The following is a 12,874-nucleotide window of genomic DNA, read 5'->3' on the forward strand; positions in this document are numbered from 1 at the left end:
ACACTTGGAAGATCGAGGCAGGAGGATTACAAGTTCAAGGACTGATTAGCCTACAAACCACCTTAGATTTTTGTATCAAACAGTAAATTACTAAGATAATTAAGTCACACTCCAAAGAAGACCTGTTAATGTCTTGCCTGGTGTTGGTCTGTCCAGCAGGAACTGGTTGATTTCCTTCTGAATCAATGTATCTGTTAAGTTGCCTGGGTGGGGCCCTCCTGTTCTGAGCTGGAATATTAACCCCAATTGTTCTGAACTTTACAGCCACTGCCAAGGAGGCTATGGTCACTGAGTTCTTACCACTGATCTGCACTCTCTGCTTCTCCAGGGTCTTGTCCTAGGCATGCTTGGGTGTTGTGCTGGAAGAAGAGACTCTTGTATAATTCTGGCATTAGAGGGAGTAGCTGCAGGATCCCAATGGACCCTTGAGGGTCAAGGTTCTGTGGCCTGAAACCCATAGCCATGAGGCCCGCTAGAGTCTTCAAGGCCAGGCCTGCTATATTCATACTGAAAACAGGAAGCTGTGCGAGGCTGAGTCCATTATTTGTCAGGGTGGTCAGAATGGTCATGTGTTCAGTCCATGCAGACTTTATAGTTGATGTTAGTGTGGATTAGAATGGTGGTTTTCAAAAAGCTTTTGACCCAGAAGGAACGTGGGTGTGTGTGTGTGTGTGTGTTCCCCTCTAGCTGACATTGGTAGTCAGATCCCTGCATCCCTAGACTGGTGACAGCTCCCCTCTGCCAGGCTTCCTCTGGCATCTCAGAGTTGCTCAAGCTGCTGGTTCAGGTTACCATTGATGTCTTAGGATTTTATTGCTGTGAAGAGACACCATGACCATGATGGCAGGTCTTATAAAAGAAAACATTTAATCGGGGCTGGCTTATAGTTGAACGGTTTAGTCCATTATCATCATGGCAGCATGCAGGCAGACATGGTGCTGTAGAGGTAGCTGCGAATTCTGCATCTGGATCTTCAGGCAGCAGGAAGTGGAGTGACACACTGGCTACGCTGAGCTTCTGAGACCTCAAAGCCCACCTGTAATGACACACCTCTTCCAACAAAGCCACATGTACTTCAACAAAGCCAGACCTCCTAATAGTGCCACTCCCTATGGGCCTACGGGGGCCATTTTTATTTAAACCACCACCATTGACTCCTTCTCGAGTTTCACATATCTGGGTTGTGCCATCTGTTCTACATTCTAGTGCAGAAGTTATCACATTAAGGTGTCCATTTGAGGCTCATCCCTAAGAGCCTTGAGTGTAGCTTTCTTTTCTGTGTGGTGAAGATCAGTGAACCTTACTGGAGAGCGCTAGAAAGATGGGGACTTAGCCATTCTATAGTGTGATAGGTTGTCTTCTGCAAATCCCTCAAACCTCAGTCCCAAGGAGTGGGGACTTATAAGTCTCAGAAGAGTTAGAATTCATTGGGCCCTTGGGAGCTGCTAAGAACAGTGGTTCCCAGAGTCCTAGTGGGAAAGGCGACAGCACTGCTCTGAGTCCTTTGCACAGTTCCGAGGGTCAGGTATGCTCCACAGGGAGGGGTCAGTTGGCATGGGCTGGTGCCAATGTAGGACCTGGGCTAGAAAGAAAGGTCTTAAAAACCTTACCTCTGACTCTCACCCGGGTCTGTGCCCTGACTCCTGGCAATTAAGGTGATGGAGAAAGAGGCTAGGCAGATAGGCTTTTCTGAAAGCTTATGCCCAGGCACATGGGAGGGATTTCAAGCTGGGCCAGGCACCCAGGCAGAGAAAAATGAGTTCTTGGAGCCAAGACTGGAACCTCCTCATAAAACCCCCCATTTCCCAGTCTCAAGGAGCTGGAATCACAGGTGACAAGTCTGGAGAAGGAAACCAGCGAGCTGAAGGAGGCTATGGAGCAGCAGAAAGGGAAGAACAATGTGAGTAGAGGGCGCCTACACTGCGGTGGGATGATGGGTAAAGACAGAAGGCTGTGGGCAAAGTCCTCCCGAAGTCACCTGAAGACACTGTGTGTGGACCGCCCAGGCCCTGTGAGACCTGGCTTTGCCCGCCCGCAGCTCCTTTCTCATTGTTTGTGCTGGAAGTTTATGGTGTGTGCTGAGCCTCTCCTGCCTCTGCACTCCCACATAGTCCACAGCTGTCCCACAGCAGACTGCCCAAGCATGGAGCCCCCTCTGCTGGGGTTGCAGTGTGCTGGTTGGCCTGGCTCAGGACTTGTGGTCCCTTTGAAGAGTTCAGGGTAGGGAGGGTGATGCCAGAAGACATGAAGATGCCATGCTGAGCAGATGACATACCGCCTCACTGAATCTACGTTTGCACTTGACTTGCCTTGTCACAGTGCCCCCACAGACAATGAAGCCTCCCAGGGGAGTCTCCAGGCCAGAACTGTGCCAGGGGCCATGCTTTTGTTGTGGGAGCAGGAAACTCTTCCCTCTGAAGAGATAAGCTATCTCCCTGCTTCCTCTTTCCTGAAAATGGCAGGCCATTTTACCTTGTGCCTTGACCATTCCTACTTCTGGCCTACTTTGTATTGAGCACCTGCCCTGAGAGGCGGTGTGTACATAGATCAAGGAAAGAAGAGTTAATCCCTAGCAGGTTCTGGGAGATGCCCTGGTCCGGAGGTTCTGTGGACCCTGCCTTTGCTGAGGTGGCCCGTGGGGACCGTGCTATAATTGACCCACACGGACTGCTGACTTTCTTTGGTTCCTTCAGGACCTCCGAGAAAAGAACTGGAAAGCCATGGAGGCACTGGCCTTAGCTGAGCAGACCTGTGAGGAGAAGCTGCGCTCCCTGACTCAAGCCAAGGTAGGGGCACCTGCTTGTCCTCAGGGCTTAGTGACTCTAAGGCTGGAGCAACAGTACCTGTCTGCTTTAGCAAACACCAAGAGACACAAGCCATGGATGGGCTAGCTGTGACCTCAGAGTATCTCCTGTATCCAGCTCAGGGTCCCCAAGCTTTCATGTCCTCTTCTTTCCTTTCTTCCCACCCTCCTTCCTTTTCATTTTTCCTTAAGATGGAGAGAAGAAATTTGTGTCTTTGATGCATGCCTTTCCCCTGTTGAGAGGAGCTCAGACTCTGAGCAAGCCGGGGTTATGCAGCTTACAGATTTTGTGCAGTTTTTGTCCTGGGTTAAGTTGACTATTTTTGCCTGTTTCTCAGGTCCTCGGGAAATAGTGATGAGCATCTGGGCCATAAAGTCCTCTAGGGCCCTTGGTTGGCCAGGAGCCAGAACAAATTGTCATCCTTGCAGTGGTGACACCTAAAGCTCCCTGTACACCTGTGCTCATCACACATACCCTGCCAGTATCACTTACACAGGAGTGTCTGTCTCCATAGGACAAGCTTTGCAGTGACTCGTGATTCTCCTGGGAAGCCTGAGGGCTTTCCAAAGACAGATGTGGGAGGCTAGCCTTGGCCACACTACATTCTTAGAACTGAAATCAGACTTCTGGAATCTTGGACTTTTAATCCTAGAAATGACCCATCTGACCCATGTTATGGCAAATGTGGAAGTTATAGCCTAAACTGGTATCTGACTGATAGAGGTAGAGGGTCCCCTCACATGTCATGTTGTTTGCCAAAGTACTGCTCACAAGGTTAGGGTCCTTGCCACCCCAAGCCTCAAGCCATGGCCAGTGGCATGGAACTGCACTGGGTTCTGTATGTCTCCAATTTAGACAAAACTTTTCTTTTAGGTCAAAGTTTCCTGGGGCCATTCCACAGATTGATGTCCTCAGGGGATGCACTTGTCCTGTGCTTTGTCTCAAGGCTCCTTTATTTCTTCTCTACCCCACCCCCTGCTTTGAGTACGGGCTCTGGGTCTCTCTGGAGGGCCAGTGAGGAGTGTTAGGCTTGGCACAACTTGGGATGAGTCAAGCTTAGGTCACCTTCACTGTTCTTTAAGTTGGTTTAGCTCTGCCTAATGGGAATTTAGTCCCCTTCTCCAGGATAGCTGGAGGTGAACCTCTTCAGCCGCTGTCCCTGTCTCCCACAAGACCTAAGCCTGGTGGCTACTGGGGATGCCTTCACAGTTTCCACCTGTTTTGACACCATGCACCTTCTAGCTTCTTCCTGCCCCTACCTTGCCCTAGCTATACACTTTCGCTTGGTTCTTACACATGTGTGTATATCCTTGCACACACAAGCTGCAAAGGGAAAGTTTATGGGACCTGAGTGTCTGCTGGCTCAAACAAATAATCAGGCGTAGACCAAACAGAGCCTATCTTGCTCTGACCTGTCCCTGCCTTGAAGTGGTGAGGTTATGCCCTTCTGGGGACGTAGGCTGAATGCTGTCCTTCCCTCTCCCATCCTCCAGGAGGAATCAGAAAAGCAGCTCCATTTGGCTGAGGCCCAGACCAAGGATGTCCTGCTGGCCTTGTTCCCAGACCTCTCCATGTCAGCACACCAGGTAGGAAGAAGGATGGCTCCCCAGGTCCCCACTATTGTCAGGGAGCAACCTGGCCCCACCATGCCTGTTTTCCTTGCAGAACTATGCTGAGTGGCTGCAGGAAGTCAAAGAGAAGGGCTCTGAGCTGCTGAAGAAACCTCCTGCTGCCCTGGAGCCCTCCTTGGTAAGTGATGCTGCTGGGCATGGCTTCTCCTCCCTAAGAACCAGGAGCCCAGTTTTTTTTTTTTTTTTTTCAGTGAGTCATCAAGAGAAAGGACTAATAAGACTCCTGATCATCTCTCTGCCCTCAGGACATAGTCTCCAAGTTGAAGGAGGCTGAAGAGACCCAGAACTCCTTGCAGGCTGAGTGTGATCAGTACCGCACCATCCTGGCAGAGACGGTGAGCAGCCCAGGCCAACCTTGGTGGTGACTTGATGGTGACTGTGACTCGGTGTTCTTAGGACACTGCCAGGAAGAGGAGCTTGGCATCTTCAGGGCAGGAGATAGCATAGTTCTGTGTGATCTCAAGTAGCTCCATTGCCCCCTCTGGGCCTCTTTTCTTGAGCTGGATAGTAAAGGGAATAGATAAAGCTCTGGGTCTTTGTTTATAAGTCAAAGAGGTTTGGGACTAGGAGAGATGGTTACGATAGGAATGCTTGGCTGGACAGGCAGGGAGGGAAGGACAAGGTAGGCCTGGGGTTGAGCCCTTTCATTTCAAGAACTGTAGGAGTTCTGGCAGCTTTACTGGGGCTGTAGCCCTCATTTCCTGATAAAGCCCTGCCCTGGCCAGCTGCTTTCCCCGTGACACTCAGTCCATCAGTCAGTGAGGCAGGAGAGTGCTGCCGAGGGTCAAGAAGATACTGTGTGTGTTTGTGGGGTCAAGCTCAGGAGGGAGAGGGCCTCCTCAGTGTTGCCTCCCCTCCAGGAAGGTATGCTCAAAGACCTGCAGAAGAGTGTGGAAGAGGAAGAACGTGTGTGGAAGGCCAAGGTGGGAGCTGCTGAAGAAGAGCTCCAGAAGGTATGGCTGGCTTACATACTTCCCAGAGCTTGCTGCTGCCACAGTGTGGGCGGGCTGGACCCGGGAGTCTTCCCCCCAGATTCTCATGCCTGATGGGTCTTCCTCTTTGTAGTCACGGGTCACAGTGAAACATCTGGAAGACATTGTAGAGAAGCTAAAAGGAGAACTTGAAAGCTCAGATCAGGTATGTCTGCCTGTATTCTGAGAGTTTCTTTTTGTTGTCCTATAAATTTGCTGGTCAAGCCGGACAGAGATGGTGCATGCCTTTAATCCTAGCATTTAGGAGGCTGATCTCAGTGAGGTCAAGGCCGGCCTGGTCTACAAAGATTGTTCCAGGACAGCTAGGGCTGTTACACAAAGAAACCCTGTCTTGAAAAACAAATAAACAAAAATTGCTGGTCATGTTTGGATAGTCATGTGAAGATTACATGTGTCCTTGTTATTTTTTTCCTCATGGACACCATGTTCAAGGAAGCTGTCACTCCTCTGAGCAAGGGCTTTGTCCTGTTGAGCCTAAGTGATTAGCTTTTGCAGCCTCAGTGGCCTGGGAGCCAGGGGCTATGCAGCTCTGCCCAGCAGTGGCTTAGGTTGTAGGCATGTGTGTTTATGGGGGGCCTGCTGCTCTTCAGGGTACTGCAGCAAGCCTTGGCTTTGTAAAGGTGCCCTCTGCCCTAAGCTTTGCCAGTACGCCTAAGAGCTACTCTACCCACTCCTGAAGCCTGAGGATCTTTCAGGACCCAGCAGGACTGGAATTTGGGTTTGATGTCATGAGGGGCTCTCTTGCTTGGGATTGTTTCTCAGTTTACCCAGTAGTATATTTACCCTTGCTTATTTCAAGGTCAGCCAGACTTGACACCTATCATTCCCACTCATATAATTAGAGCCTTTGCTGGCCACTGATGTGGCTCTGACCAGTGTCCATGTCTGTCCCTGGCCAGGTGAGGGAGCACACTTCATTTCTGGAAGCAGAGCTGGAGAAGCATATGGCAGCTGCCAGTGCAGAGTGCCAGAATTATGCCAAGGAGGTAGCAGGGGTGAGTGAATCCACCATTGCAAAGGTCTGGTCCTGAGTGGCCTCTGCCCCATGAAGCCTAGGTTACTCCCAGTGGCTCCTTCTTTACTGTTCGAGAGCTTGTCAATGGGAGCCCAAAAAGCTGGGGTTTCAGGCTTTCATCCAAAGCCCTGCTCATGCCCCTGTGGACTGACAGCCCTGAGGTATCTTGGGGCAGATTTCAGAAAAGTGGCCCCAAGGCGGGGCAGGGGTAGAGCCTTCATTGTGAGAGTGGCACCTCATGCTCTAGCTGGCCCTTTAGCTGGCCAGGCTTGCTGCTGTCATTGTTAGCTGGGACTGGATTTCAGTCTGCTACTGTCTTGTGGTTTCAGGAGTAGAACCCCAAGCCTGGCGCCTTCACTCTGATTTTGGTTGCAAACTTTCACTCTTTAACAAGAGACGGTGGGGTGGGCAGGTGTTGAAGCCTGGGTGTGCTACCATTCCTAAGTCAAAATGACAGGAAATGATAGCTGCAGAACTCCTGCCCCTTCCATGTCAATCTCCTGGGCTTGGGTTCCATCTCAGGGTTAGGTTTGGACTCACTGGAACCGGTTTTCTTTTTTTTCTCCTCTACCCCTCACCTGGTGTTTCCCCTGAAGTTGAGGCAGCTTCTGTTAGACTCTCAGTCTCAACTGGATGAAGCCAAGAGTGAAGCTCAGAAACAGAGTACTGAGCTTGCCCTGGTAGGTTGGCTTATGTCCTGGGCAGGGAAGTATGACATTAGCATGTATGTGTGTATGTGTGTGGGATTAACTCGATGGTGGTGTCTTGATATCCATGCAGAGACTGCAGCTTAGCAAAGCCGTGCTTTAGTCATGTAGTGCAGGCTTGGTGGGACTTGGCAGTATGCCTAAAACTCCGAGCAGGGCTAGTAGCAGCCAGGGGCCAGCATGTTCACATTCTGTTTGCTGTCTTTGGGAAGACCTGGTACCTGCTCAAGACCGAGAGCTAAGGGACACATAGGCCTTGTTAGCCTGTTTTGTCATCTAACCAGTCCAGGACATAGGACTCCTGACATCACAAGGGGCCCTGCTTGCTACTTGGTGGCATGCCTATGCTTTCTGAAGGTTTTCCTGCTTTGGTCATGGCTCAGGCCCTGTTGGTCTTACAGTCACACAGGGTGGCATGCTCCCTCTGGCCCTCTGCCAGGCACTGGGAGCAGATAACCCTGCAGAGATATGAGGGTCTGCACTATGCGGATTTCCTTGGAGCTTCTGCTTCCCAGTTTGCAGCTGCTGTGTGTGATCCCAGAGCTTGGGCAAGTTGAGCTCTGTCTTCATAGGGCTGCATCATCCCCAGCTCTGTCTGTAGGCAGCATCCTGTTCAGCCATCGCTGTGTTCTGTTTGCGCTGCACTGTCATTTTGAAAACCTTGAAGTAACTGTCAACATTTGAAATTTGGGGATTGAACATGGGGAGCTCTGGCCAAGAAACGAGGTCTGGTGTGTTTGGCTAGCATCCTCCATACTATCTTTTAAGGCCACCATGGGCTCCCAGCTCACTGGATCCAACTCTTAGGCCTTGCCCAGACCACCACACCAGAAGTGGGTGTTGCCCAGGCCAAGCTACTCCAATCTAAGACTGTTATTCTCAGTGATTTGCTAAGAGCCCCCACCTCACCCATTCCAAGGGGTGCAGCCCAGGCAAGACATGCCCAAAGCACATACCTGCCAGGGGTTCTTGTCATCTTTCAGCTGTGCCCGTTGGTTGCTGCCCGTTGGGAAGGCAGATTTGGGGTGTCCTGCCAAGTGAAGCTTAAGTGGAGTCCAAGGCTGCCCCAATTTCCTCAAGACTGTATACTTGAGTTCTGTTCCCAGGCCTTCTGACTGGGACCTTTTCCAAGCAACCTGTGTGACCCTGCTGCCCTTCAGATGGAAGGCCTGAGGTCTAGTGGCCTCAGGGCCACTATATTTTGTAACTTGTCCCCAGCAATAGAACCCAGAGGAATGGGTTATTTAAGGCAATAATACCGTCTTGTCTGGGCCCCCTAAAAGGCCATGAGCAAACTACGTCCATGAACTGGAGTGTGGCATGTTGTCAGCTGCCTCTGTTCCACATGGACTCCTTGGCTTTGTGTGGGGTCCACTGAAGTCACTTTGCTCCAGGGGTTGGGGGGGCATCAGTTCACCTCAAAAAAAAAAAAAAAAAAAAAAAAAAAGACCACACACATGGCTCTCATTGGCCCAGAGACTTGTTAGCCTCAAGACTCAGGGTTGAGTGTGCGGTCTACCCCTCCTGCACAAGGGTGTTCCTCGTGTGTGTGTGTGTGTGTGTGTGTGTGTGTGTGTGTGTGTGTGTGTGTGTGTACCTTCATGCCACCAGCAGTGTATTTGCACAAACTCACCCCTCCCTGTTTCAGGTCAGGCAGCAGTTGAGTGACATGAAGAGCCACGTAGAGGATGGTGATGTGGCTGGGTCTCCAGCAGTCCCTCCAGCAGAGCGGGACCCTATGAAGGTTAGGGTGATGAGCTGGTCCTCGGGTGGTACCCAGGGTGGGCAGGCCCTGTGCTGACTAAACTGAGTGTAGGTGCTTCCTAGCCCCACTGCTAGCCACCCTCCCTGCCCTGCTGGGCCTTTAGCCCTCACAACACCAGGGGCTCCTGGACAGGCTTGCAGCTTAGGTTTGGGTTGATAGCCATAATACCTGTGGCCCTTTCTTGGGTTCTTGCTAGCAGTATATCTGCCTTCTAGAGTTTTGACCAAAGTAACAACTACCAAGAGCAATTGGCAGGAGGCAGGACCTGTTGTGAGGCTCCCATTGTGAACCTGAGGTCTGCCTCATGGCTTTGGGGTCTTTCCTACCCTGTGAGTCCTGTGAAAGGCTCCTGAGATTGCCGTGTCCCCCGGCATCTCTTTGCAACCTGTTTCTCTCTTGAGTCTGAGGCACAGTCAGTGGACTCGCCAGGGCAGGGAGAGGCCCAAAGAGTCCTAGAAGCAGCTAGAATGTGGAGCCTGCAGTCTCAGTCTGTCCCCAAGAGAGTTCTGTGCCAGACTCTCCACTCACATTGTTGTGTCTCCATACAGCTGAAAACACAGCTGGAGCAGACAGAGGCCATCCTGGAGGATGAGCAGACACGGCGGCAGAAGCTCACAGCTGAGTTTGAAGAGGTTAGCACCTGCCAAGTGGCCCTCAGCCCCTACGAGTTTCTGGCTTTCTTAAGAGCTTAGACATCCATCTCTGTCCTTCCCAGTTTTCCCACCAGGCACCTGGGTTAAGAAATTGGGGAGGGTGCTTTTGGGTGGGCCCCAGTGCTGAGCCTTGTGGGTTCTGCATCTTCGGGGGATCCTGAGGGTGCTTGTAGACTAGTGTCCAAGCTTTTTGCCCTTGTGAATCCAGCCATGTGGATTAACCTGAGCTATTGGCCTTCTTTGGCTGGGGATGCCTCCACCCCACCTCACGCCCCTAGATGAACTTAGCCAGGATCGACCACTAGGCTTCTTACTCAGACCTGTCCCCTCTCTGACAAGGCGCAGAGCACAGCCTGTCGGTTACAAGAAGAGCTGGAGGAGCTCCGTGCTGCTGGGCCCCTGGAGTCTTCAGGAATAGAAGAGGTTACACAACTGAAGGTAGAAGATGGAGCTGGGGTGTGGGGTGGACTTGTAGGTCTTCAAGGCTTTGGTCACTGTTCTGTTGTTGTAAAGAGAACACCATGACCAAAGCAACTCTTATAAAGAATGTCCTCGAGGACTTGTTTACAGTTTCAGAGGTTTATTCCATTATTATGGCAGCACACGTGGTGTTGGAGCAGTAGCCAAGAGCTGCAGCCTGATCCACAGCCAAGGAAGAAGTGAGCTTTGCATGGGCTTTTGCAACCTCAGATCTCACCCCCAGAGGCAGATTTCCTCCAAGGACACACCTCTTAATCCTTCTCTAACAGTACTATTCCCTTAGGAATAAACACTCAAACATATAAGCCCATGGAAGCCATCCTTACTCACATCACCACAGTCATTCTTGGCCTTGGACGGGGCCGGTCCAGAGAACCGCCCAGGCATTGGCTTCCCTTGCCACACCAAGTAGGGGCACTTAACAGCACTAAGCCACATCTCAGTTACAAGTTAGTGTCATCATTTAAATGTAAGCTCTGAATGGCTTGAAATTGTGTTTCAGGTCCACATGTAGTGGCCTTCACACTGGGCAGTGCACAGTAGTAAGCCATCAGGACAGAAAGCAGTCTTGGCAGCAGCAGTTAACAGGGCAGACAGAATTGTCAGCAGACTTTCCTTCCAGCCAGCACTGTGCCTGAAAAAACCAGATACATCTGCCTTGTGTTCATGGATGTCCTCAGAGCTCGCTCTTCTCCTGGTTATCACCAGGCCTGACTTCCTTCAACCCTCTGACCCACAGGAAAGACTAGAAAAAGAAAAGAGGTTAACAAGTGACCTGGGGCACGCGGCCACCAAACTTCAAGAGCTTTTGAAGACGACCCAGGAGCAGCTGACAAAAGAGAAGGACACAGTGAAGAAGTTGCAAGAACAGCTGGAAAAAGCAGTAAGTACTTGGTGCAGGATGGACTGCAGGGCCAGCCTCCGGGCCTCAGTGGTTTAGTCTGTACTGTTGAGGGGCCCCAGGGGAAGCGGAACACTGGGGACAGAGAACTACAAGGGGAGCTGACATCTGCACTGCTAGCTTATGCTCACTCTGCAGCCCGTGTGGACACCTCAGCATGGGTGGAGCCCCTTACGTGCAGGGTCACAGGTTCTCAGCCACACCCAGTGCCTCACCTTCTCATTACAGGGTCCCCCCAATCCCTGTGCATGTGTCCTCCAGCCCTCAGTCAGCTCTGGGCCTCCAGCCTCTCCAGACTGACAGGTTAACTTTCTCAGAAGTGCCTGGAGGTGTCTGTGGAGCTGCCCCAGGAAAGGCTTTGTGGGTCCTGGGCATGGGGCAAGATGGGGTGTCCCAACTCCTGGCCTGGCCTTTTCTTCATATGTCCACTTTGTTCGCAGGAGGATGGTAGCAACTCGAAGGAGGGAACCTCCGTCTGAGTCTCCTCGGCAAACTGTTCAACTTACCAAAATGCCTTACACATTCCTTACAAATAAACCAACCAACACTGCGTTATCCAGGCCCAACTTCCAGTGAAGCCATTGGAGACAAGTCTCAGAACCACAGAAATAAATCTCCCAGACCCCCAGTCTGTAAAAGAACTTTGTCACATTTGATAAACACTATTCCCGGGAGCAGCCCTGGACCACCTCGAGCAGACGCCAAAGCCCTCGTCAACGCTGACAGACCAGAGTGTACTGGGAGTCCAGGCCGCTCGGGATTATGTCAATCAGTGCAATTGTCTGTATTTCTCAGTGGGGCCGGGTCGGGAAGCAGCAGGCCAGGTGGTGAGTTCTCAGGCTGCTGAGCAGACTGGAGGGCCCAGCCCAGCAAGGCTGCAGCCCTCGCCCTTGGAAGTTGCCAAGCAGAACTGACATGTGACTGCCTGGATGTCAATGCCATTAAAACCAACGTGTTGCCCGGCACTGGGGTCTTGTCTGATCTTCTGCTGGGCCTCCTCCATCTAGTGCTGAGGCCAGGAGGAGTCAAGTGGTTGTCCCCTGGGACAGATGCATTTCTCTGAAGGCTGGGACCCTGACCGGATAGCATGGGAATGAAGCCCACTGCTTCCTGTCTGTCCCACCTCCTCCAGTCACTTCCTAAGTTCCAGTGCCCCTGGAACAGGGCAGTGAGCTTAGTCCCACCAGTGACCTGGATAGCCATGCCTCAGGCTGTTGCCAGGTGCTGCTACCAACTGCCCTCAGGCAGTAGCTACTCTAGATTTCCTGTGACCTCTGAGCTGGGAGCCCTTGGTGGCCCAATAACCTGATCTAGGGGAACCTTGCCCACGTGTGGTATATGGGCTTGCATAGAGGAAACCTGGAGTTTATGTGACAAATAGTCACAACAGGGTGTGAACCACCAGGAAGAGAAAGTGGCTCTGAGCAGCTCCTGGTTCCTGTGCCAGGCTTCATCCAGTCTTGTCAAGCTCTTCAACCGAGCAGTAGTTTGCACCCCCTAACCTATCACCCTCTAAATACTGAGATTTGACTGAATGAATGTGGCTGGGGAACAGCTGACCCTTGCAATGCCAAGTCTTATGGGTTAAGGGTGACTGAAGGGTATGCAGTTCCCACAGTTCTGTGGTTTGGATCACTGGTTCCCTGAGATGGTGGCACTCATGCTAGCTGTCACAGGAATCTTGGGAAACATGTATGCTTATTTGTGGCCTTCAACCTCCTCATATCACAAAATGTCTGCCAAGGTTTGACACTATAGCTGAGACCATGTGGCCAAGTACTCTGGCCCTAGCTTGAACTTCCTTCCATGCTAATGGACAAGATGCTGGAGGGGTGCCTTGGGAGACAGCATTTAGGTGTAGTGATGGGAGGTCGGGACGGTATTAAGGTCATATGGCTGGGCAGTATAGGAATGAACATACCTATT

At 51.5% G+C, this 12,874-nt stretch overlaps 1 protein-coding gene across 1 annotated transcript in view; it reads left to right on the top strand.

The window, feature by feature from the left end:
• The window catches only part of Rrbp1 (ribosome binding protein 1), a 60,891-nt gene extending 48,978 nt beyond the window's left edge, over nt 1-11,913 (top strand). The window contains exons 11-24 of the mRNA XM_051183266.1: nt 1,810-1,900; nt 2,694-2,786; nt 4,298-4,390; nt 4,470-4,553; nt 4,681-4,770; nt 5,296-5,388; nt 5,501-5,572; nt 6,327-6,422; nt 7,039-7,122; nt 8,798-8,893; nt 9,463-9,546; nt 9,907-10,005; nt 10,787-10,930; nt 11,389-11,913. Of these exons, the coding sequence (XP_051039223.1) occupies nt 1,810-1,900; nt 2,694-2,786; nt 4,298-4,390; nt 4,470-4,553; nt 4,681-4,770; nt 5,296-5,388; nt 5,501-5,572; nt 6,327-6,422; nt 7,039-7,122; nt 8,798-8,893; nt 9,463-9,546; nt 9,907-10,005; nt 10,787-10,930; nt 11,389-11,427 (1,258 nt within the window). The 3' untranslated portion in view covers nt 11,428-11,913. The remainder of the gene's footprint in view (nt 1-1,809; nt 1,901-2,693; nt 2,787-4,297; nt 4,391-4,469; nt 4,554-4,680; nt 4,771-5,295; nt 5,389-5,500; nt 5,573-6,326; nt 6,423-7,038; nt 7,123-8,797; nt 8,894-9,462; nt 9,547-9,906; nt 10,006-10,786; nt 10,931-11,388) is intronic.
• The last annotated feature ends 961 nt before the right edge of the window (nt 11,914-12,874 follow it).

This window comes from Phodopus roborovskii, unplaced genomic scaffold, assembly GCF_943737965.1.
Source record: "Phodopus roborovskii unplaced genomic scaffold, PHOROB, whole genome shotgun sequence".
NCBI lineage: Eukaryota > Metazoa > Chordata > Mammalia > Rodentia > Cricetidae > Phodopus > Phodopus roborovskii.